General features: G+C 33.4%; 5 protein-coding genes across 6 annotated transcripts; 2 read left to right on the forward strand and 3 right to left on the reverse strand.

The window, feature by feature from the left end:
• Positions 1-653: 653 nt before the first annotated feature.
• LOC107909135 (centromere protein V) lies at positions 654-6,161 on the reverse strand. 2 transcript variants are annotated; one of them, XM_041098954.1, is made up of 3 exons: positions 5,102-6,156; positions 2,099-4,639; positions 654-1,461 (listed from the first exon to the last, which is right to left on the reverse strand). In XM_041098954.1, the coding sequence occupies exon 3, from the start codon at positions 1,376-1,378 to the stop codon at positions 959-961; it is 420 nt and encodes a 139-aa protein (XP_040954888.1). In that variant the 5' UTR covers positions 1,379-1,461; positions 2,099-4,639; positions 5,102-6,156; the 3' UTR covers positions 654-958. The 2 variants fall into 2 exon arrangements, with proteins under 2 accessions (XP_040954888.1, XP_040954889.1); XM_041098955.1 differs by lacking the exon at positions 2,099-4,639 and having other exon boundaries at positions 5,102-6,161.
• Positions 2,647-4,638, reverse strand: LOC107907759 (uncharacterized). The gene is made up of 3 exons (XM_016835079.2): positions 4,290-4,638; positions 3,845-3,906; positions 2,647-2,985 (listed from the first exon to the last, which is right to left on the reverse strand). Exons 1-3 carry the CDS (start codon positions 4,636-4,638, stop codon positions 2,647-2,649), a joined length of 750 nt encoding a protein of 249 aa, XP_016690568.2.
• Positions 6,162-7,321: 1,160 nt separating the features above from the next.
• LOC107907760 (probable inorganic phosphate transporter 1-4) lies at positions 7,322-7,753 on the forward strand. Its single transcript, XM_016835080.1, has one exon. It carries the CDS (start codon positions 7,322-7,324, stop codon positions 7,751-7,753), a length of 432 nt encoding a protein of 143 aa, XP_016690569.1.
• A 2,859-nt stretch (positions 7,754-10,612) lies between these two features.
• LOC107909136 (uncharacterized) lies at positions 10,613-13,049 on the forward strand. The gene is made up of 4 exons (XM_016836573.2): positions 10,613-10,766; positions 10,880-10,933; positions 11,039-11,090; positions 12,654-13,049. Exons 1-4 carry the CDS (start codon positions 10,702-10,704, stop codon positions 12,777-12,779), a joined length of 297 nt encoding a protein of 98 aa, XP_016692062.1. The 5' UTR covers positions 10,613-10,701; the 3' UTR covers positions 12,780-13,049.
• Positions 13,050-14,447: 1,398 nt separating this feature from the next.
• Positions 14,448-26,130, reverse strand: LOC107928365 (bifunctional aspartokinase/homoserine dehydrogenase 2, chloroplastic). The gene is made up of 18 exons (XM_016859573.2): positions 25,732-26,130; positions 24,691-24,758; positions 23,457-23,831; positions 23,098-23,186; positions 22,721-23,024; positions 22,036-22,088; positions 21,739-21,950; positions 21,549-21,636; positions 21,361-21,474; positions 20,190-20,288; positions 19,884-20,078; positions 19,184-19,266; positions 17,887-18,112; positions 17,417-17,562; positions 17,200-17,335; positions 15,951-16,034; positions 15,764-15,856; positions 14,448-14,958 (listed from the first exon to the last, which is right to left on the reverse strand). The coding sequence occupies exons 1-18, from the start codon at positions 25,860-25,862 to the stop codon at positions 14,713-14,715; spliced, it is 2,742 nt and encodes a 913-aa protein (XP_016715062.2). The 5' UTR covers positions 25,863-26,130; the 3' UTR covers positions 14,448-14,712.
• Between the last annotated feature and the right edge of the window lie 340 nt (positions 26,131-26,470).

A 26,470-nucleotide genomic window follows, 5' to 3' on the forward strand; every position in this document is an offset into this window, starting at 1 on the left:
TATATTTTTAAGAAAATCTTTGTCTTCAATATTTTAATGGAAACAAGAGTATTATCTATTTGGAATATATATATATATATTTTAAAAAATATTTGACCTCATTATTTTAACTAAAACAATTAAGAATATTATTTATTTGGACTAACTAATAATATTATAAAATACAAGAACCAAAGATTGTCATACTAAAATACATCTCAAAGTTAAACATAGAGGAAGATTCTTAATCATAATTTGACCTAAAGCTGTCTATGCTTAACGCAATCTTTTGACATTTGATTTAATAAAAATTCGATATAATTTTTAAAGAATATTATTTTTAATTAAACTAATTCAAGTAATTATTTGTTTACCCCAAATAAAGCAAGGATCAAGGGCAAAGTCGTGGGTGGCAGGACCTCGATCTCCCCTAAAATAAAAAATTTTTCATTTAAGTCTCTTTATGATTTATAAAATTTTAAATTAATAATAGTAAAATTACATTTTGATCCCAAAAATGATAAAAGAATATTTCAATTTAATTCTTTAAAAATATAAAGATATAGACCATTAAAATGGTGAAATAACATTTTATTATCGAAAAAATATACAATTGAATTTCGACCTGCAAAAAAAAAATTTCTGACTTCGCAAGGATAGAAAATTAGTATATATAAAGTAAAGCATAGCATAGGGTTTATTCATAGCAAACTCCAATTACATCCAAACTTTTCATGGCTACAAACTTGGGAACAAAAGTTAGAAATCACACACACATATATATATATGTATATATACATACACACATAGAGACACACAGGTACCATATATATAGCATCCAGTTCCATGATACCTCAATGCACAAGCAGTTTTAGACTATAACCTAATAAACTGCATTTCGAAAAGATAATCAAATTAATGCAATCCTCTCTTGCGAGGAGCCATTGATAACCCCACCAGAGTTGGGGTATACTCCCAGCTACTGAGTGGAATGGATTTTGGATTGTAAAGCAATGCCGCTCCGATGGACGAAGTCCTCCCAATTCTTGCCATCAGCATGCCGAATCTCGACATGGGAAAGTGTCCCAGGGTCTAAACACGCGAGTGTCACAGCAATGCCATCGGGGTTCGACCGTGGTGTATAGAATGAAGCTATTCCACAAACCTTACAGAATGTATGTTTTGCGGTGTGAGTTCCGAAAGTGTATGTAGTAATGAACTGGTCCGAATCACCCAAAAGCTCGAACCTTTGACGCGGGACAACAAAGTGAACGTTCCCTCTCATGGAGCAGTTGGAACAGTTGCATTTCCAAGCAATAAAACTAGTAGGTGCTTGGACTTTCCATCTTACATTCTTACAGTGGCAACCGCCATTGTGCAGTACTAACTCGGATTCCATGCCAACAACAACCAGGGCAAGTGAAAGTTTATTCTAAAGCTGATTCCGTAGTAGATAACTCAGCTCAAATGCAATAGCATATCCTAACAATGACCATGCAATGAAACCATTAATCCCACATCTTAATAACTCAGTTCAAAATGCAACAGCAGTACCATATAGAAATAAAACCATTAATCCCAAATCTTTATAAATCAGCTCATAACTAAGTTCAAATGCAATAGCATCTAAGTACCATCGTGCAATAAAACATCTTCATGACTCAGTTCAAATGCAATAGCTTCCTAAGAACCATCACCCAATAAACTATTTCCACTTCTCTTTTGACCCCACGATATGCATATATAAGCAATAAAAACTAAACATGGTACTCCTAATATTAGAACCTCCATGCTAGTTTTACCAACTTAACACAACACCCTCAATCTTCATCTTTAAGAAAAAAATCCCAAAAGCCAACAGCTTATAGCACATAAAAATATCAAATCAGAAACCTGTTTCATTTGAGGAAATTTTTTGTCCTAAAATAGGGAAATAAACTGGTGATGGACATACTAATTAGCATAAGCAAAATCAAAACAATAAGCAGGCTATAAGTTCTAGAAAATTAACTAAACCTTTATCAGTCTAAAATTTGTTAATTTCTAAATATCTAAAATGGACAACAAACAATGGAGCGAGTTTTAATTTCATCCAACCAAAGCGACGTAAGAATCTCACGTGGAAAGGAACTCTGTTAGCACCTCATACTATGAACCGGTCAAAGCAATCCATCTATATTCGTAAGTGTCCCCGGTACCAATAAGTGGCTGCGAGAAATGACAGTGGGTTTCTTCTTCGAGCATTTGAACTGAGTTAGAATCCTAAAGCATTTGAATTGAATTTGAATCTTAAAACCATCAATGTTTGTCTCATGGTTATACAAGAAAATAAAAAGGAAAGGAAGTGCCCACCCATATATATGCTGGGTAAATCATAACATGGAGTTTATCCATAGAAAACCCCAATTACAGCCAAACGTTTCATTGCAACCAACTTGGTAACAAAAGTTAGAAATCACATATACATTCATACAGTCACACAGGTACCATATACATATAGCATCCGGTTCCACGAAGCCCCAATATACAGCCAGTGATAAACCTGAAGTGAGAGCTACAAGGTGGAATGAATTTTAGATTGTAAAGCAATGCCACTCTGATCATAGAAGTTTTACAAATTCTTGCCATCGAAATGCCGAATCTTAACATGGGAAAGTGTTCCAGAGTCTAACATGCAAGTGTTGCAGCAATGCCATTGGGATTCGACCGTTGGGTGTAGAATGAAGTTATTCCACAAACCTTACAAAATGTATACTTTGCAGTGTGAGTTCCGAAAGTGTAGGTAGTAATGAACTCCTCCGAATCACCCAAAAGCTCGAACCTTTGACGTGGGACAACGAAGTGAATGGTTCCTCTCATGGAGCAGTTGGAACAGTTGCATTTCCAAGCAACAACACTAGTAGGTGCTTGGACATGCCATCTTACATTCTTACAGTGGCAACAGCCATAGTGCAGTACTAACTCAGAGTCTATGCCAACAACAACGATGGTGAGCACAAGTTTATCCTAAACTGATTACGTAGTCTGAAACTCAGTTCAAAGGCATTAGCAGCCTGACAACCATCATGCAATGAAACAATTAATCCCAGAACTCCATTACTCGGTTCATAACTCAGTTCAAATGCAATAGCATCTTAAGTACCATCAAGATTCATGAAATGAAACCATTAATCCCAAATCTTCATAACTCAGTTCAAATGCAATAGCATCCTAACAACAATCAAGCAATGAACCATTTCCACTTCTCTTTTAACCCCACAAAACGCATAAATATAATCAATGAAAACTGAACACAGCACCCTTAATCTTCATCTTAAGAAAAAAAAAAGAAGGAAAACAAGTGTCAACACCTTACATGGAAAGAAGAAAAAAAATCCCAAAAATCAACAGCTTATAGAACAAAAGATAAAATCAAAAACCTGTTTATCTTCATCACAAAATGGGGAAATGAACTAGAGATGAACATACTAACTAGAATAAGCAAAATCAAAACAGTCAGCAGGCTAGAAGCATTTGGAAAATTAATTGAAACGCACACAAAATTTTCAATGTTATATATTAGTTCAGTTAATAAGAGGAGCTTTTGTTTTTATTGATTAAATTTTTATCAGTCTGAAAAATATTAATTTCTAAATATTTAAAATGAACAACAAACACTGAAGCAGCTGGCTTAACAACGTAAGAATCTCACATGGAAAGGAACAATGTTAGCACTTCTCACTATGAACCGGTTAAAGCAATATATCTACGCTTGTAAGTGTCTACCCATACCAACAAGTGCTTAGAGGAAGTGACAGTGGACTGCTTTCTTGGGCATTTGGACTGAGTTTGAATCCTAAAGTCGTAATTGTTGGGAGGACCTTACCTGAATACCACTCCCGACCTGAACAGGGTTCGTCTCATACCATAAAACGGATGAGGACAGCTCTGGTTATAGAAAAAAGAAGAAAGGGTCCACCCATATATATACATATATATTGCGTAAATCATAACATAGAGTTTATTCATAGCAAACTCCAATTACAGCAAAACTTTTATGGCTACCAACAAGAGAACAAAAGTTAGAACACATATACATACAGACATACAGACAGACAGACACACAAGTACCATACATATAGCATCCAGTTCCATGAAGCCCCAATACACATCGGATGTAAAGTAGAAGCTAAACGACTGCATTTTTAAGACAATCAAATTAAGGGTAATCCTCTTTGTGAAAGCCATTGATAAACCTGAAATGAGAGCTACTTGGTGGAATGAGTTTTTGATTGTAAAGCAATGCCACTCTGATCATTCCCAATTCTTGCCATCGAAATTCCGAATCTCAACATGGGAAAGCGTTCCAGGGTCTAAACATGCAAGTGTCACAGCAATGCCATCGGGGTTCGACCGTTGGGTATAGAATGAAGTTATTCCACAAACCTTACAAAACGTATGCTTTGCAGTGTGAGTTCCGAAAGTGTAGGTAGTAATGAACTCCTCCGAATCACCCAAAAGCTCGAACCTTTGACGTGGGACAACGAAGTGAATGGTTCCTCTCATGGAGCAGTTGGAACAGTTGCATTTCCAAGCAACAACACTAGTAGGTGCTTGGACATGCCATCTTACTTTCTTACAGTGGCAACCACCATTGTGCAGTACTAACTCGGATTCCATGCTGACAATAACCAGACAAGTGCAAAGTTTATCCAAAAGTTGATTTGTAGTTAGTAATTCAGTTCAAATGCAATAGCATCCTAACAACCATCACGCAATGAAACCATTAATCCCAAATCTTCATAACTCAGTTCAAATGCAATAGCATCTTAAGAACCATCACACAATGAACCGTTTCCACTTTTCTTTTAACCCCACAAAAATGCATAAATATGAACCAACGAAAAAGTGAACACAACAACACCATCAATCTTTCATTTTAATGGAAAAAAACAATTATCAAAACACCTTACATGGAAAGGAAAAAACCCAAAAATCAACAGCTTATAGCATTTAAAAGATAAAATCAAAAACCTGTTTCATTTGAGGAAAATCTTGATCCCAAAATAGGGAAATAAACTCGTGATTCGACATACTAATTAGCATAAGCAAAAATCAAAACAATCATCAGTTTTAGGGTTACCTGTGTTGCACAAGCTCCTTTGAAAATTACTTGCTTTCGGTTCAGGAAATCTGAATCAGTACTGAGAGATCGATTAGCAATTCTATGATCTGGTGTTTTTCAATTGAGTGGATTTTTTTGCTTGCTGAAAATTTTGCCCCAAATTGTGAAATTTCTATATCATTATCCAATGCCCTAAAGTTGCGTCTCCTAATTGCCCTGTTAGACGGCTGCCAAAGTAGAATCTAATTTTTTTAAAGTCTATAAGAATCATTTGACTTTTTATTTTTAATTGAATCCTTTGAATTTCTAAACTTGAATTTCTTTTAAGATGTAATTGAAGAGAACCAGTGGACTCTCTCACTTCTCTTAAGGTCCAAAAGGAGCTTTCCTTTGATTATTGCTCATCTACCATCCAATCGTCATGAGTCTTCGATCAAACATTTCTATTGTCTATTCGATGAGTTTGACCGTTTGGATCTCCAGTAGAAGATCTTGAACAGTGAAGTTGGGCAAAAAGCCTAGAGATTTCGGAAGTGATCATGGTGACTAGCTTTACGATCGTTGAACAATCGATTGCCATCCTCGTTATCCTTGGTCATGTCCCTAATGCCAAACTCCAGCCATTTTCTTTTGTTGGAATAATAATTCTTGATCCATGAGTTGGACCGTGTTTTGGCTTCATATGGTGGTTGCTCTTGGTGACTTAAGTTTTCCAATCAGTTGTTACTTTGTTTCTTGAATTTGCTAGAAATTATTTTGCTAGGATTTTATTACAAACGTGGTTTCACGATCAGATCTGTTTTATCTGCTACAGCAACAACGATTTGAATAGAAACTCATCCCATCAAAGTTCTATTTATCTTGTTGGTTCAAGCAATAGAGATTCGCTGCACATCATAGAGTGCTAGATTCACATGCCTTTGGAGTTTTGTCTTGTACGGAACTGACGTCATCAACAGCTTTAGAGTTCATGACCTTATTGGCCTTTATTTATATGAATTCATTCTATATGGATTGAGAAAAACCCATAATCCAGGCATAAAAGAGTTTGTTGTTAAAATAATTTTGGGTATTTTTCATATTTTTGTTATTCGTTGTTTCCTCAAATTTTGAATTTATGATAATATAAATTTAAGTTTTTAAATTGAGTCTTTAAATATTTGGATCATTTCGAATGTGTTTTTTTTTTGTGAATTACAAGAGAAATGTATAGCTTTAATAGCAACGCGACCAGCATGATTCGAACTCAAGTTAGCACACGGGATTTTCAAATTCGTGTTATTTAAATTGAATCAAATTGAATTTTCAAATTTAATATAGGGTGGAGAGTTATTAGGATGCGAATGAGACACTACGCTTACAAGCTACTTGAGTTTGATTAAAAAAATTTGAATTCAATTTAGTAATTATTGAGTTGAGCTATTGATTGAATCAAATTCTAGTTCAGTAATACTCAGATTCATATGACTGGTGAACCTTATCGAATTTTTTAATTTTACTATATATTTTAAATGTTTTATTATTAAATTATATTATTATTCTTAATATATATTTATTAACATTAAATTTAGGGTAAACTACAAAAATAGTCATTTTTGTTTACCTCAGGTTATATTTTAGTCATTTATGTTTGAAATGTTACGTTTTAATCACTTATGTTATTATTTTGTTACGAAGTGATCACTCTTCCGTTAAGTTTCGTTATCTCCCTAACGGTAATCCTACGTGGCAGTCTAACTAGATTTTAAGTGCCAACTTGGATTTCCTATTGGGATGAGAATAGATTTTTTAATTAAATAAATTTAATTAATTAAAAATTTTTAACCCTAAATCTTAGTTAAAAAACCGTTTATCTCCCATTTTTTTAGTTTTCTTTTTCAGTTGACTAATAAAGCTATTATCATCAGAATTTTTCATTCATCTACAAAAATAAAAGAGGATTCAATGGAGGGTCCAGGTATGTCTTTTTCACCGATAAATTTATGTTCTAAGACTTAAAATGATGAACTGCAATAAGATGAACTGCAATGACTGCAGCATGTGAAAAAATGATGTTCCAGTTAACATCCTAGAATGAAAAGCCAAAATAGTTTGTTTTAATGGCTGAACTAGCTTTTGTTCAACTTGGGGCTTTTTCCATTTTTATTTGACATGGGATTGTTTATTCAGAGAAAACTCAAAATTCCTATGTTTTGTTAATTTCCTATTTGATCTGGTTTCAGGTAAAAAAAGACAGAAATGGCAAACCAGCTTGGAGTTCTTAATGCGTTGGATGCAGGAAAGACACAATGGTACCATTTCACTGCAATTGTGATTGCTGGAATGGGTTTCTTCACTGATGCTTATGACCTTTTTAGCATCTCTTTTATCACAAAATTACTCGGTCGTATTTACTACTTCGATGCACTTTCTAAAAAGCCTGGAACTTTGCCTCCTCGTATTGTAGCTGCTGTTAATGGTGTGGCCTTTTGCAGAACTTTAGCTGGACAACTTTTCTTTGGTTGGCTTGGTGATAAATTAGGCCGAAAACGAGTTTATGGACTCACCTTGATGCTCATGGTGATCTTTTCCATTGCCTCTGGACTTTCCTTCGGAAAGTTTCCAGATGGTGTAATGGCAACCCTTTGCTTCTTCAGGTTTTGGCTTGGTTTTCACATGCTACAATTGTAATATCCCGAAAATCTTTACAGTAAGATATTATCTTTGATATAATAAAGTAAGAAAGTAAAGCGTCAAAAAGGGCAAATTTTGGAGTTATGTCAACATTGGGTCATATATTATGACATATTAGTTCAAGAAAGGATTAAATCGTAAAAGTGAGAAAAGTTTTGTTGCCTAGGAGTAAATACTCAAAAATTAAGGGGTTAAAGTGTAAATATGAAAAGTTGAAGGACCAATGGTGTAAATATTTTACTGGTGGAATGATCTAGAAACTAAGAAAAATGGATGGATTAGGACCAAATTGAAAAAGGTGAAGAAGTTTGAGAGACTAAATCACAATTTTACCAAATTAAGTGATGACTCAAGATGGAATTTTAAAAGATCATGAAGGGCAAAATGGTCAATTAGAAGAGAGAGAAATCTAGAAGACAATGATGATGTTGGAGATATTTTAGATTAATTAAATAAATAAATATTAGTTTATTAATATTTTGATTTGATTTTTAAATGATATGTTATTATTTTATTATTTTAATATTTAGTATATATATATGTGTGGAAAGAAAGATGAGAAGGACCCAACCCACCATCTTTTCCATGCAATTCACGTTAGAAGAGAAGAGAAGAAAGAAAGTTTTACTTTCTTTACAATTTAGTCCTTCCACCAAAAATTCATCATTTTTATCTAGAAATCAAAAGAATTTCCGTATCCATCAAGAGAGAAAGATAACAATGAGACTATGGGAGCTAGAATATCAAGTTAGATTCAAGAAATAGAAGTTGGAGGAGAGGGAAAATCAAGTTAAAGATTGAAATCAATATGACAAGGTAAGTACATCAAGATTTTAATATATTTTTAAGTTTGATATTATTGAAAAAGCATGGAAATGATGTTAATGTAAAGTTTTTGTATATATGGTCCTATGTTCTTGATATGTTAGTGAAGAGAAAATAAGAGAAAGTGATGAGAAATAGTGTAGAGAAATAAAATAAGGGTGTTATAAACATGGTAATAAACATCTTGCACTAAAATGGTTTTGGACAGTAACAGTGGGCTCACTTTGAAAAATCACCATAAATTATAAAAATCGAATTAGAGTATGAATAAAATATGGAATTAAAGCTTATTGAGTCTAGTTTCTCATAAAAGAAACGGTGGAAGTAATGGAATTGTAAATTATGAGATATAATAAATTTTGTGAGACAAGGTCAGAATGAATTCGGGTTCCCCTGTTCTGACTTGGAAAAATCATTAAAATTGTAAAAAAATAGTTATGGGTTACAATTTATATGTTTAAAATAATTAATGAGTCTATTTTCAAGAGAAACAAATGGGGACATCATCTGAATTCTGAACAAAGAGATAATTAATTTTTAGTGAAGAATGGTCGGAATTGTCAGACAGCAGAACAAAGGTGACTTTAAAGAATAAACTGTACTTATTGGCTGAACCAAAAATTCTGAAAATTTTATGGTAAGAAGGTATGTGAGTCTAGTTTCAGGTAAAATTAGCGGATCCTAATTTGGAGTTCCGTAGCTCAAGATAAAAATAATTTAGTGGCTATGACTCAAATAGACAGCTTTGAATAAATTTACAAGTAAATTGTGAAATCATAGATAATGTTACTTATAAGCATGTATTATAAATTAAGGATGTGGAATGGAGAGGAGGAGGAGGAAAATATATATATGAATATTCAGTTAGCATGGATAACTTGCACGTTTTAGACTCAGGGACTAAATTGAATAAAAGTAAAACTTTAAAGGTAAATTTGTAAAAATATCAAAAAGTGACCAAATTGCATGAAATGAATTGTTTTATTATTTAAATTAGTAAATGGAATGAAATATTAATTTAGATCAAGATTGGGTGAGAATTTGAGAAAAATAGAAGACTTCCAAAATATCCCTGAATTTTGGTATTTCTGCAATTTAGTCTGGTAAGCTCGAATGAGCTATATTCTGTAATAATTTTAATTGAAGTGAATGCTATTTGGTAATGAAAATTATATATATGTGTGTATTATTATTGGAATTAAATTATTATTGGTAATATGTATAATTATTTGATACATTTAGCTGATTATCGGAAGCTAAATTGAGTTGGAAGCTTGTTGGAGATATATCACAGTATCCATTGGTTCTATCGGTAATTTTGGATGATTTGATTCTGGTTATAATGGCATGCATAAGTTAAATTGGTTAACGTTAGCTCATTAATGTATTGATTTTGATTGGTTATAAATATGAATGCTAGATAAAAATGAAATGTCTGAAAATTAATTAGTAAACTCCGGTAATGCCTCGTACCCTATTTTGGTGTTGAAAACGGGTAAGGGGTGTTACAACAATCATTGCAGTTCATCTTATTACATAACTTTATCGACAACCACTTGATTTTAAGTCTTAAAACATTAATTTGTCGGTGAAGAAGACATACCTGGACCCTCCATTGAATCCTCTTTTGTTTTTGTAGGTGAATAAAAAATTCTGATGATAGTAGCTTTCTTAGTCAACTGAAAAAAAAAACTAAAAAAATGGGAGATGAACGGTTTTTTAACTAAGATTTAGGGTTTAAAATTTTTAATTAATTAAATTTATTTAACTAAAAATCTATTCTCATCCCATTAGGAAATCCAAGTTTGCACTTAAAATCTAGTTGGACTGCCACGTAGGATTACCATTAGGGAGATAACGGAACGTAACGGAAGAGTGATCACTTTGTAACAAAATAATAACATAAGTGACTAAAACATAACATTTCAAACATAAATGACTAAAATGTAACCTGAGGCAAATAAAAGTGACTATTTTTATAATTTACCCTTAAATTTAATTATTTTTATAGTTTACCTTAAATGTGGAGTTAGCTGCTATACAGATAAACAGAGGGGAAACAAAGCAGAAAGGAAGAGAAGAAGAGTTTAAACATATATATATATTTAAAAAAATCATCAATGGAGATAACGAACCCTAAACCATCTTCAAAACGCCTGCTATTCGACCGGCGTTATGGTTGGGTGTAAGACCCCTCAAATCTTCTCTCTTTATATCTTTTCTGTATGTAATTTTCTCTCTTTTTGGTTTTAAATTTCCAAAGAATTTATATTTATATGCTTCAAAATTGAGTTGCAGGTTTGATGAATGGAAAGACCCATCGGAAGAAGCTCTTGCTGCTGGCCGAGGAATGTAGGTTTTCTTTCTTTTCTTCCCTAATTAAATCAAATATTAGCAATTGCTTTACTTAATCACTCTTCTTTTTTTGGTTTTTTTCTTGGGGTTCATTTTCGAAAGGTTTTGCATAGTTCCTCTAACAAAAGCTTTCTTGAAGACGGCTACAAATTCGGTATGGTGCTGTTAGAATTTTACAGATTTTTATCGTATGAAGCTTCTGCATGTTATGTTTGTTGTATTGTATTGTATCATATCCATTTGGGAAATGCTATGAATGTATCTACCAAAGGGATTTTATGTTTCAAGGTTAAGGCAATAACTTCAAGTAGGATAAGGTTTTTTTTATAAAGGAAGGAGTAAAACCAACTATTTTAGAACATAAAATATTGGGAACTGCTTGAGAAGGCTGGTGTGAACCATGGGAGTTCCGAGAGCTGCTGAAATGATGGCCGGAGGATGTCAGGTTGTTATACGAGTAGAGTTTTTCTGCATATGTAAGCTTTGCTTATATTCCTCCTGAAAGGTGGGCTTTTATAGATGGATAAAGGGTTTAGAGTGGACGCACCTTTCCTGATGATCTTTGTGTGGAGTCCGATCATAATGATTTGACCCCTTAGCATGAGAAATGAGCCCGATGGGACTACCATGAGAATTAGTGAGCCTAGGAAGTTGGGATCTTTAAACGAGACTGGACTCGATGTGATAGCTTTTTAATGATATTCCAGTGTTGTCTGCTAAGACATTTGTATTGGCATGGCGTGGGCTCCCTGTCATGGCGTAAGGGTATAACAAACTATATAATCTATTGAGTTGTGAATTTAGTTTTTTATTAAAGACTTGCTTCTGATACTATCCTTAGTGTCTCTGAACTTGGCTGCCTTTTTCGTCGATTGTGCTCATACCTTTGGTATTTTCGTTCATCACGTGTGCTGGGCACTAATTCTTTACACACAAGGAGTGGCAGGTGCAAAGGTGCACGAAACTAAGGATATTTTATATAAGCAAGATGCTGCAGAAGTGGAATTAGATCATTATTGCATTACTTGTTCTTTAGAATAATTGCCTTGCCTTGTAATATAGTTCTGATGCCGAGTAAAGAAATTTGCCCAGCTCTTAAGAAGCAAAGAATAAGGAAAAGTGGAATTATGGTTGGCCACGAACACGTGCACCCTTAAATATTCTCAGTTATTCCTTCAAAACAATCTAGTACAGGTCAACCTAGGCACTCAAAAATGATTTTTTGATGATACCTTATATCACTCCATTAGCTGAACCCACCTTGAAAGTTATTATTTGCTTAGAGGGTCAATAATCTACATTTTTAAGAGCACAATGAGGCCAGCCCTGTTGGATGCCTTTAACTTTGGCTTGTTTCGAAATTGAGTAACATTATAGCAAACTGATAAGCACAAGCTATATTGTGAATTACAGCCTACAATTGCACGTAAAAACCTTCCTTGTTTGAAGATAGGCACTTTCCTCTCTGACGGCTTCCACTTGTAGAGGCCAATGCCTAACACAGTTATGCATCTTTACATTTTTGGTCACTCAACCATGCCCTTTTTATTTATGATTTTGCTGACACTCGGCTGCGTGATATCTTTAACAGAGTATGAAATGTTAGATATTTATTCTTTGAGCATCACCAATGATTGTTCCGAATCACTCATCCAGAATTATGATATCAAAATAGCCTGTTCTTTGTAGTTACCATTTTCTACTTTGTTTCTCGCAGATCGATTTTGTGGCAAGGTCTACTGTAAAAGTCTTAGAAAAGCCAGACTTGCTCGACCCCCGGCAGCTGCAAGCTAGCCTCAAAGATCAGTTCAGTAGAGTCACAAATATTATACAAAAACCATAACTCGAATGAGTCATCTCGATGGAAAATCCTTGTTCTGCCAGCAGCAGTTTTGATGATCTAGGCATTGAAAACAATGAACCAAAAAGTGCCTAATTGCTTAAAATAGTTATATGTATATATATCTATTATTTTCCAAGTATCAGTACTACACATCAAAAAAAAAATTCATGCACATGGACTTTGATATGCTGGAACAGATTATATGTTGATGTTGAAGAGCATGTGTTGTTCACTCGCATGAAATACAGATAACCGTTGGGGTTATGTTTATTCTATGTTATCTAGACTCGGGTAAGTTTCCGGTATAAGGATGTTTATTTTTTTTTCAAGTTTTTTGATATTTTATGAGAATCATACTCATATTTGTATCCCAATATGTGTTGGACCAAACAAGAATAATTTAAGAGTAAAATTCAAAGGATTCTTACCGTAAATGATTTGCAATCAAAATAATTGTTTGTATAGCATGTACGGGTTGTAGTTGAGATTTTGGTGCTTGGAAGCTACACAAGTTTAATTCGAAAAAGAATCTAAATTCGATTTAGTAATTATTGGATTGAGCTCAAGCTATCAATCCAATTGAATTCAAGCTTAGTAATACCCTACTCAAACAACTCATAAACTCTATCGGGTTTTTTATTTTTAATAATATTTTTATATTATTAAATTACATTATTGCCTTCATATATATTATTAATCTTGAGATTAATTATCAAACTAAACTCAAGTTTGAATACATACAAGCTTATTCGAGCTTTAGTATACTAACTTAATCAAGTTTGAACTCAAATAGCTCAATTATATCTCAAGCTTAAAAATAGATATTCGATAAAGCTTAAGCCAAGTATTAAGCTCCAAATTTCAAGTCAAGCTCAAGCTTTGCCATTATTCAAGCTCTACTACACCCCTATTCCCTAGTACGTACAAAATTTTGGTTTTTATTCAATGTAAACTACACTCATGGTTACTAAACTAACTAAAAGTTTACGTTTTGACCACTCAGCTTCAAAAAGTAACGAAATGGTCATTGAACTATTTGAAGTTTTCATTTAAGTTATTGAACTATTCGAAAGTGTTTATTTAAATAATTGGGTTGTTAAGTTTTGTCTTGAAAAAAGAATTCAACTAGTGAGCTCCAAGCGGCGATTCAATGATCAATACCCATCGAGTAGAAGAACATACCTTAGATCCAAATTGATTCGTAACGTTCAAAGTTGTTTTATGAAAAAAAATTGTAGAAGAAAAAGGGAAAGGGCTTTTGATTGATACAAACGGTACGAACAAAAAAAGCTATTCGACAATAATTTTAATAATCTAATAACTTAAATAAAAAATTCTAAATTATTTAATAATCATTTTATAAATTTTTGAAATTGTAAGGACCAAAACATGAACTTATTACTAATAGTTTATTATTACCTTAAGCGTAACTTATTTGCAAGAAAGATTTCAATTCCCTTAATAATTTTCTTAAAAATATCAACTATTTACAAAAATATAATTATTTGTTCGCAATAAGTAAACATAAAATAATATCAAGTAGGCATAAAAAATTACAGTAAATCAAAATTTGATCAACACATTACATATTAAATCAAAATTATTATTTGATTGATCTGAAAAATTATTGTAATAAATACGTTGATGGAACCATAATCGAATCTGATATGATCCCTAACTTAATTGTATTTCCATTCCATAATTCGAAGGACCTGTTTCATTCTTTATAAACATGGGTGACTTCCTTTGATTAGAAGAAAAGCATCATTGCTTGGACTAATCTAATCACTATTTTAGTCCACAAATCCCTGAAATAAAAAAGAAAACTTAAAGCTTTTCAAGATATGTAAAACTAGAGTATAAACACTAATACAGCACTCGATTCGAGTCCGAAAGACCAAAGAGTGCCCAAAACCGGAGTGTTTGATGTTGCCTAAGATGGAGCCCCGAGGTATGAAGCAAGCCGCAAAATGTCACTGAATATTCCACCGGCTGTTACTTGAGCACCAGCACCTGGACCACGGACTATCAGTGGCTGCTCCTTGTACCTCGTAGTTGTGAAAGCTATGATGTTGTCAGATCCCGAGAGTTGAGCAAATGGGTGACTTTTGCTGTATCTTCGCAGCTCCACAACTCCCTTTTGGTTAATGGCATCCACTACACCGACATATCTTAGGACCTGCCAAAGAATGATTCGAATCAAAACCTACAGAGGTATTTCAACATTACACGCACGCAAGTAAACGCGACCATAACAGAAGTCAATATCAACCTTGAAGAAATTTCAAAACAAATTTTAAGAAAGGTGATCGTTGAAACATAAAATTAATTGCTTTTGTACCTCACTACATTCGCTTTCACCCCCGTTTTGCAGTAGAAGTACCATAGAGGCTCCCATAATTGGAGTCAAAATCACATTTTCTCCCCTCTACTTAAAAAATGCACAAATTAATCTCTATACATTAGATCAAAAAGCAATTTAATCCTTTCTATTAAAATTTTCATCTATTTGTAATGTTAAAAACTGGCATGACTGACGGAATAATCATACAATGACACGTGGCATGTTACATGTACGCCATGCTACCATATAGAAGCCAATTTTTAACCGTAAAAAGAGATGAAATTTTTAATAGAATGACCACTTTGCTCTTTGATCTAACGTACAGAGATTAATTTGCTTATTTTTTTGAGTAGAGGGGACAATATGCAATCTGACTCAAAGAAGCAATTCTTTCGTACACATGCAATATTTGATTAACTTTGAAAATAAAAAAAGATATTACCCTCAAGGCAATGGCACGGCAGCACCTATTTAGAATACAAATTCCTTGTCACCTTGCATTAAGGCACATCTCAAAGCATGCCTTACTATTGTTTTTTGAGTTTTATCGGCAATTATGGGTACAGTTTTAGAGTTTGTTTTAGTTTTAATATACAAGCAGAAATAAGGAAAAAAGAAGGAACAAAAACCGAATACTCACTTCCCCTGATTCCTCAGCATCCTGTCTCTCCTTAGCCAAGTCTTTGTCAAACTCAGGTAATTGCTTCATAAACTCTTCAGCAGATGCAGTCGCCTGCAAAGGCAAATAAAAGTGTCACGTCTTTTCGAAAACGAAATCGTTTCCTTTCCCAAGCATAGTAATTCCATAACACAAAAATAACCCTTACACGTAGTGGTTCCGGAACCAGAGTTTGAACAGGTATATCAGAAAGTTCCAACTTCAAGCCAGATTCTCTGGCAAGAATTATGACCTACAAAATGCAAATAGATATATGACCTGAATCTCATCTGATTGCAGGGAGCATAAAGCAGGAGCAACTAGAAAATGAAAAAAAGAAATGATACTATTATTAGTCTGTTAATTTTTTTTTTTAAATCTTTTGTCACTCTTGTATTACAATAATTATGTATTTTTTTGTACACAAAAAGCATAGCTTTAATTTAATTTATAACGAACAATTTTTTATACCTATATTCAAGTGGCATTTTTTAAAAAAAACTCTCGAAAGAATACTAGCATTCGAGAAGTTAATTAACAACACCACTTCTAACATTCCCTAAGTCATGATGAATCTAGCTATTAAGTGGTAAATTATAGAAGGTTAAAATATAACATTAGTCCTTGTACTCTTCATAAATTTAGAATTTAGTTCATGTACTTTTATTTCTAGAAATTCAATCCCTCTACTTCTCAGATTTCAAAACTCAAGCCCAATTATTAATACTGCTAAAATTATTTTGTTAAATTCAGGTACATTACAACATTATTTTTTTAGTTACATGGCCCACCAAGTGAGAATTTTTTATTTCAAAATGTCACATCAACAAATTTAACGATAAATTTTAACAGTGTTAACAATTGGACTTGAATTTTGAAAATTGGAAAGTAGGACTAAATTCCTAAAAATAAATGTATAGGGACTAAATTTCAAATGTAAGAAAAGTACAGGGACTGATGACATATTTTAACCATTATATAATTAGTAACTAGTGTAATAAAGATTGATATCAATTACCCAATCAACGAAAATTCATAAATGACTTTTTCAGTCATTTTATATAATCCAATGATTCTTTTTTCTGGATTATCTATGATATCGAAACTGGAAGCATACCACCAATTAACATTTGTCCGTAACTTAATTTGGGATGATAAAACCAGACAAGATCTGAATGACCCCCCACATCTAACCTGACTGGACTTTAAAAGCCAACAATCTGAACCTGAACCGAAATGACCAGAGTGTAAAGTGATTGAAACTCAAAATAACCCCAATTTTACTTGACCCCATATAGTCCTACCCTTCCAATTGCCACCTCTACGACACAATTTGGTAAGTGCCAACATGCAGACAAATAATACAGCCTTAACTTACTTATTTAACTAAAGGAACAAAAGAAAAAGTGACCACTTACCTTTCTTGCAACATCAGTTCCAGAAAGATCATCCCTAGGATCTGGTTCAGTAAAACCTGCTACTTTTGCCTCTGCCACCACCTCACTAAAGGTTCTAGTACCGGTGAAGTTGTTGAAAATATAGCTCAAAGTGCCACTGCAGTTAATAATATTAAAGCATGTCAAACAATGTACATTAGGAGACTAAATTTTAATTTTAACAGAAAACATGACTCGCCTAAAAATGCCCTCAATGCGCAATATTCTGTCCCCAGTTTCAAGGAGGCCCCGTAAAGTGCTAATAATCGGAAGACCTGCTCCTACAGTTGCTTCATAGAAGTAATGTGTGTAGGATTGCCGTTGAAGAGCTCTCAACTTTAGGTACTGCGTTTCACACAAAGAGCATATCAACAAAGCAGAGAGACAAATCCAGTAAAACAAAATGTAAATAGAGAAGTAATCAGAGATGCAATCACAAAGTTTCAGCAAAAACAAATTGCACAAAGCTAAATCACTAAGACAACCGTTTTTAGTGTAACATTAGAAACGAAATTCAATACCAACACATAAAGTCATCCAAATAACCTTTCAGTGAGGATAAGCCACTAATGAATTAATGGAAGATAGCAGTGATCTATATATTTAAGATAACAATGAAAAAATCAAGATTGAACTCTTACAAGTTCTAGTAGCCAAAATTGATATTACCTTATCAAGTGGTCCTGAATTGGCCTTTTTGTTTGGAGTGATCACATGAATCCCTTTACGCAACCAGTCATGGTAACAGCTTGCAACACTAGAGTCCGCCGTACAATCTACCAAAACAGTATTTGGAATAAAATGATTTCCATGCACGTGTTGAGTAAATTTTTCTAAATCAGCAACTTGTCCTTTCTGCTTCAGAAGTTCTCTCCATCTTGACAAGTCGAGACCACTATAACAGATGGATGAGTCAATCATAGGAACATAATTCAGAACAAAAAAACATGCAATCAAAGGCAAGATAAGATAAAACAAATACTTCTAAATTATAAAAAAAGTTCATCAACACATGCCAACAGTCAAATTGAAGGAGAAAACACAGTGGAAATACATCTAAATTACAATTACAATGATGGGAGATTATTGCTGTAAAACACAAGATTGAAAGAAAAGAAAAAAGAAAGTATAAATGAGAAATCACAAAAACAGAAAATCAACACAAGGGCCATTAACTATGACACGGTAAATTCATAATTTTGCATACATGTAAAAGGAGGTATAATATGGTTTGTGATACAAATGACAGAATTAAAAAATTCAAAAAAAAAAAGATGCAACAGAAAGAGGGAAGGCAAGAAGACAGAAAGGTGAAATGTATTAATTAAACTAATAAAATTAATAAGGCAAGAAGAAAGAAATAGATCACCTTGAAAGTCACACTAAAGCAATAGAAACTTTAAACAATAGAGCACACACGTCAAATTAAATGCTTAATTTTAGGCTTTCTCTAAGCTTCCAAGAACTCTCTCCATATTCACAAGAAATACTTAAAGACAAACCCAATTATATCCTTCACAAGCCAAACCAGCAATTATAGGTCAAAGGTGGCATACAGGCTCATCATAGTGCAAATTAATAAGACATGGGCTCTTTAAAATTTAGCATTTGATCTGAAGAAATTATTTCTACTTCAATGCAATACCCAAATCACACCAAAGAATGTTTTTCAAAAAACAAATGAAAACCATATTTTTGTTGAATTTATTTCCATCAATAATTTGATATTCTTCAAATCAATGGAAAAGAGACAATTCCAGAACGTTTAGTGGAATTAGTTTATTTCAAACTAAAACTAAGAACAGAAAGAACACAGTACCCATAAGCTTTATACAATGGTTATAGCAGTTCTAAATATTTTTAAATTTTATCCCATAACAAGAGCAAACAAGATGATTTCTTCTTAAATAAGATTTTAAAAACATATCTGAACATAGGACTATTTCTGTGAATGCTCAAGACTTACACTTCACTTAAAAGCATTGTCCTCGAACCAGTAATCCCCATAACACGCAAATCAATGTTAAATTCTTCCTTGAGGACTGCTGCCTGCAAAAAGCAATTCAAACATTCATTCAGGTTCAATTAGATCAGAAATGAGCAACATTTCATCCTTAATCAATACTGCTGTCACCAGAGCATACCCACGGCTGCCTAGGTAAAAAATGACTGAATTTTGCTGTTCAAGGAATGCCCACTTTTACATGGATGTATATGAAAATAGACAAACTACAAACTTGCCTAAGGCTTGATTGCATTTCATTTCTCATACTCAAGCTACACTTTATATGCAAGCTACTCCAGTAACTCACTGCTGATAGAAAGCCAACTCAAGTAAGAGTAACTGGCAAGTGAGTTGAGTAACTTGTGACTGACTCAACTCAATTACATCCCTATTTTACAAAATGTAAGATCAATCACAATAATATTTGCAGAGGTTAAACACAAAGATTAACCTCTATAGAAAAAATGTGAAATAATATGGTTATCAAGTAGAATAAATGAGTTGCACATCTTACTGCAACTTTTAATTTACGCATGCAATGTGTTTATAGAAGAGAAAAAAGTAATAAAATAAATTATTCCATGTCCAAATAAATAATAAATTATTTGTTAGCAACAGAGGAAAAAACAATAAACAAATAATACTTCCTCTGATACTACACCTGATCCCTCAACTGGTCGAGTAATGTCGCACCAATCAATCCAGGTCCAATGATCCCCATTGCTATGGTCGTCCTTGAAAGATAAAACCTTGAATGCACAGCTCTTAAAGCCCGTATACAATCTTCACGCTTGAGAACCACTGTGATATTGTACTCAGAACAACCTTGGGCTATAGCACGAATGTTAATATTAGCCTGTATTATGAGATGGAAAAAAGGGGAAATAGTAAGTGCCAACACGAATGTCATATAAACATAGCAAAAAGCAAAATATTTGTCTGAAAGGGCATATATGGAACCTTCTACCTTTGCCAGAGCATTGAAAAGAGTAGCACTGACTCCAGGAGTGCTAGCCATTTTCTGGCCAACTGCTGCTAATATGCTACAGTTAGGAATGACCGCAACCTGAGAAAACAAATAGGACCATGCTAATGTAGCATAAATGTAACTGAATATGAACACCATAACCACAAAATAAATATTAAGATTCTCCTCCATATAAAAAAAAGCAGCCGATAACAGATTTTGAATTGAGATAGTAAATAGAATTTAACCCATGAGGACAATATTGATACACAGGTTAACAACGTATAATTGATCCTGATGCTGCAACATGCTAGATAATGTCCAGAATAGCAAACACGGAGATAGCTTATATTAGTTAAGATTTCAAATACACTTATTGGTATGTATGCTCTGAATTCAACCTACAAAGTGAGCTTTAAACTAGTATAAATTTAGTTTCCAATATTCAAATTATAGCACCAGAGTCCCAAGACGAAGATAGCTTATATTAGTAGTATTAAGATGTCAAATACACTTATTGGTATGCATGCTATGCATGCTCTGAATTCAACCTACAAAGTGAGTTTTGAACTAGTATAAATTTAGTTTCCATTATTCAAATTATAATGCCAGAGTCCCAAGACCTAGATAAACCCAAATGAAAGCTAGGAAATCAGAGTTTTCTTGAATCATTAAAAGTGTAACAGCTCAAACAAACCAAAATAACAATGGTCTGCTGTAGACGGTAGATGTAGATATGCTAGTTGAGAGAACAAATTTTCTAAGACTTTATTTCTTATTATATTTTATGGGTTTAATTGTAACTTTTATCAATATTTTAGAACATTTGGTATTTAATATATATTAGTATTTCACGGTATCCCCCAAGTCTTTAAGGTTTTGGAGTCATATCTGATATTTGCATTTTATCAGGGTTCCAAATTTAGTTATAAATACCTATGTTACTTTAGTTTTAACTAGAATTTGGATGACTAATATTCGAGATATTGTGATATTGAATATTGAGATTTCTCTCCGTTGATATTTTCCAGTTTTCTGCCCTAGTTCTTTGTCAAAATCTCCCTTTTGCTTCTGTCTTTCATTTCCCCTCTAGATTTATTGCATTTCCACAGCATCAATTATGCTTTTCTGATAAGCAAGTCCATATGCATGTTTAAACTGACAAAAGCACCTGTGAAAGACGTCCAGCATCCAAAGCTTGGCGGAATCTAGACTGCAAAGCGTCAGCAACAGCTTTTACCTCCTTCTCAGGCACAGCAAAGCAGACAGAATGCTCACTACTAGCCTGCACCAATATCAAGAAATAAGCATCCCATGCATATCAAGAATAGCTGGGATAAGAGAATGTAGTGTAGGCACCTGGGAAATCATAATAACATTAGCTCCCACATCCTTCACGGCACTAAAAATGGCACTAGCTGTACCAGGAACACCAGCCATTCCAGTTCTACCAAAAGAAAATCACAGGTGCAGCATAAATATGATGAAGATGAAATAGTACAGCAAAACATAACCAAATATATGCAGAAAATCATATGAGAGAACATACCCTTCAACATTTACTAGTGCCAGATTATCAATAGTTGCAAACCCCTTGACTGGAGAATCTAGGTTCTGACCATCTACATCTGCACTTGCCGAACGGCAGATTGTTGTTCCAGGAGCAGAAAGATTGAAAATATTCCTTATTACAATTGGAATATCATATCGCATCACAGGTATAATGGTGCGAGGATGCAAAACATTTGCCCCAAAATATGACTGCATGATTACATTAACTTATCTTAGAAATATATCTAGAAAGTTGAGAAACTTCAACAGGTATAGAAGGAGCCATGGAGCCTACCATTTCCCATGCCTCTTGATAAGACAATTTTGTTAATATCACAGCTTCACTAACTGCAAGAGAAAAGTTATTCATTATCATTAAAGTCAAAACTCACAACGATATCATCATTAAAGGGAAAATTAAATATAAGGAATCATTGACAGCATTAATTTGGGAACACATCTAACCTCTTTCCTTAAAGTCTAAATCAATATTTTATAAAATTTTAGATGAAAGAAATACAGGTGCTGTGGTTTGTCTTGCGGACAGGACCCAAAATTTTAGGGGACTTTAGCAGAGAAAATAAGGAAATAGAAGCTGTGGTTGGAACCTCGGAATTTATGAAAGGAAAAAGAAATGAAGAAAGTATTGTTGCTTGAGACAAGTGTACAAGCAGGGTTACAAGAACTGATGCGAATGTGTTCTGAATATTGAGGTGTTTTATATTTTTTAAGGGAAAAAAATGAAACAAAATTACCAAAAAAACTAAAAAGAAAAGTGTTACTGACACAACAATGCTTGGCACCTCAAGCACCTTCTATTATAGATTTTAGATTTAAAGTTTTTTTTTTGAGTAGGAAATAAAAGAAATCACAGACAGCAAACCATATCAAAACAAATAAGCACTAAACCATTCTCTATAGACAATGCCAAAAGATGAGTGTTAATGAGACTGAATGCAGATGAAGGGCCAAGAGCCAACCTTTTCGAGGGTCTGCGCTATACACACCATCAACATCTGTCCATATTGTAACTTGGCGAGCTCTAAATAGAGCGCCCATTATGGCAGCAGAGAAGTCACTTCCATCCCTCTTTAAAGTCGTAGGAATATTCTGAGGTGTACTGGCAATGAAACCAGTGGCAATTATTATCTCAGATGGATTCTGTGAAAACCATTTTTCAAGTCTTTTTTCTGATTCCAAGAAATCAGGATCGACCTGATTTGAGCTAGTGGGGTTTACAATAAGGATCTCCCTTGTATCCATCCATTTGCAATCTAGCCCATTCTGCACCAAAATTCATTTCATAATTCATCAGATAATGTCACCAAAAGGTATAATTAGCAAAAAAACCACATACCTTTCTAACAACATAAGATAACATTTGAGCAGACCATAACTCCCCATGCCCAACAACAAAGTCTGAGAAAGATTCCGTGACATGACCAGCTGAAAAGAAGGAAAAGATAAGCATGTAAGTTTACATAGCATGAAATACCCCTTTAGAAGTATTAATCATACTATAAAAGGAGAAGCAAACAAAATACCACAAGCCTGTCAAAAGGCCAAACTATAGTAATGGAAAACTTGAATAAAAGTAATTAAACAACAATGAAGATCCAGAACCCAAACTTGAAAATGAACTTAACACAATTATTTGACTAATTAAACTCAGGAATGTTGCTAGTTGAGATCGGGAGAGAGAAAGAGCTCTACTACCTATATATATTGCACGTAGCATCGCTTTGAGGTTACTAACATCATGATGCAGTTGAGATAAGAAACTAGCAAGATCATCTCCTTCAAGCAAATCAAGTGCTGTGGAATTATGTTTTTCTAAGACAGCGTCCAATGCAGAGATGTAGGAATCATCTCGAGATTGTGCCTTGTTGATAAGGTCATACATCATATCTGTCACCTTAGACATGGCCGAAACCACTACCAACTTTCTTTCTGAATCATCACTAATAATTATATCTGCAACATTCTTGATCCTCTGGGAGGTCCCAACACAAGTGCCACCAAACTTATGGACGGCCCACATGTCTCCCTTGGGAAGATGCACTTTATCCATCGATTTCTCCACTGAGATATCTGTAAGTGAGGGAAAATAAGATGTAACTTTTAAATGTCAATAACCAGAACTAAATAACCTACAAACTATTTGATTAAGCTAATATATAATGCACCTAATCATGTATATCAGGCCAATATAAATTACAATGTTAATTCGTTGCAGATATTTTCTATTGGTTGAAATCAAGAATTAGCCATTGTGCTAGCTCAAAAAATATATTAAAATCAGTCCATGTAGCTTCATTTCTGAAATGTAGTCTCAGAACATTTAATTGCAGATGAATTGAAAAAAATTGCATACAGTGTCAATCTAAAACCACAGATTCAGCTTATGTGTTTTAATTATTAAGGTGTTGATGAGAGAAAATTTGAGCTGATATGGCAACAATATTACAAAAATTAATTAAAAAACTAATCAAACCATCATCGTTTCCTTCTTTTTCTTTTATCTTCTTTGTACTCTTTACATTTTGTAACCAAAATTAGATCCAGGTCTCTCTCTAAAGGAAATTATACCTAGTAAATGTAAATGCATTACCAAGGTTGATCAAGGTAAAAAAAAAAAAAGTTCAATGGTCAACACTGTAAAATCATGTCTGTGGTACTAATTAACTAATTACCATTGAGATTATTTTAGTAAAGCCTAGCTCCTAAATCAATGAAAGAGGAGATTCAATAACCATTTACATATACATAAAAATAAATTACATTACACAACAAATACAATCCATAGATGATCATCTTATATAAATTGCATAACCATCGACGATAGGTACAAGAGAGAACAATGAAACAAACTTCAAGAGTAAAGATGTGAAGATAAATCCAAAATTTGTTATTAAAAACATGAAAGAGGACTATAACATGTAAAACAAACCTGATACAGAAGCCTGGACAAAGATATTCAGTGACTTCCTTCCTCCCAACTGAGAACCGATATTTGATCTGGAACATAGATAACAAGAGAAACCCTTTAGTGCTTTATTAAAACGAAATAACAGAAAAGCCAACTAGAATATCAAAGGACAGGTTATTTGATGGCAACCCCACAAAAATTACCCAGACCCTTCATCCATTGAGCTACTTAAGAGTTTAAATTGCTATCTTCGTGAGAAAGACAACAGGGGTCCAAATTTCCAAAAAGCCATTAGCCTAGGCCTATGTTGTTTGAATTGGTTGTATGGAGACATATTTGAGCATTCAGCTCACCAATATCCTAGGCCTATATCACCAGGACTTGCACCAAAGTTGTCCAAAGCATAAGGTAGACTCTAAACCAAGGCAATAGGCACAAAAATTAGTCACGAATCAAGGTAGAATTTGCTCAAACACTAAAGCATTGCTAATTTAAATAATCAACGAGTCAAGGTGGAATTTTCTCTAACACTAACGCATTAACAAATAACAAACCAATGTTACATATACAAGAAGCTTTAAGACATTAAGACTTGCTCAGAAACAAGAGCAAAATCTTATGAACTAAAGCATTTTTGTTATACATAAAAATTAGACAAAAAACCTACAATCAACACTTCTTTTTTCCCTTTGCTTTTTGGCTCTAAAATAATAAACAAATTAAGTCAAAATTTAGGAGCACAGCAATCTAAGCACTAGTACACAACCGCAATCCAATTCCAATCTCCTCGAAATCTAAGCTAGCACATCTCTCTAAGCATAATCGAAACAAAAACCAAATTGGTTCTACCTTCACGAAACAAAAAAAAACACTGAAAAAACAAAATAAAACACTTCAAACGAGCTTAAAAATGGCAGAAAAACAATAAACAAACAAATAACGCGTTAGATCTATTCATTTATCCAAATATTAACCATCATTCCCTCAGAATCAAACAGAAATTAAACAGAGATTACCGCAACAACTAAATACAAAAACAAAGCCGATAAAAACGATAATAACCGGGAAAGTGGAAAAGGCTTTGAAAGCGAAAAGGAACGACATTGAGAAGGAGCAGAGATCTTCCGTTTAGGCAATGAGGTAGATGAAAGAAAGCGTGAAGAATCAGAGATCGTGGCTGAGAAAGCCGCCATTAGTATCAGTCCTCAATAGTTACCACAGACAATCACCACTTCAAGCAAAAACCAGAGAGTAGAGGTTTTCTTTTTTTTTCTTTTTGCTCTTTTCAATGGCTGCTGCTGCTTTGTATAATTTGTAAATTTTTTTTCAATTAGGGATGACAAAAGTGACAAAACTCCATTCAATTTCAGTGAGTACTACTAAACCTACTAAAAACCTCTGGTTTTTGAATAGGATGATAATTTTTTATATTCTTTTATTATTAAATTGAAAATGGTGGGTAAATATTTGTTGCTTTGTACTTTGTTTGTATGTTGTTACTTTTCAAATGGGCCCTTTGGTTGCAGGATAATCCCAACACTAATTTAATTTCAAAGATTAAAATTCTTTTTCTATAAAATAATAAATATTTTTTTATATTTTTATATAAAATCTATAACATTTTATTTAAACCTGAAAAAATATCAACACATATTCAAATCGTATTTATTTTTATGAATATTTTAATTCATTCATCCATGTGTCATAAATTATTTTTGGTTAAAATATGTCATAGATCCATGTATTCTTCGTAAATTTAAATTCTAATATTCAACATATTTTAACTATTTTTTTAATAATC

Source organism: Gossypium hirsutum, chromosome D08 (assembly GCF_007990345.1).
Source record: "Gossypium hirsutum isolate 1008001.06 chromosome D08, Gossypium_hirsutum_v2.1, whole genome shotgun sequence".
Taxonomy (NCBI): Eukaryota; Viridiplantae; Streptophyta; class Magnoliopsida; order Malvales; family Malvaceae; genus Gossypium; species Gossypium hirsutum.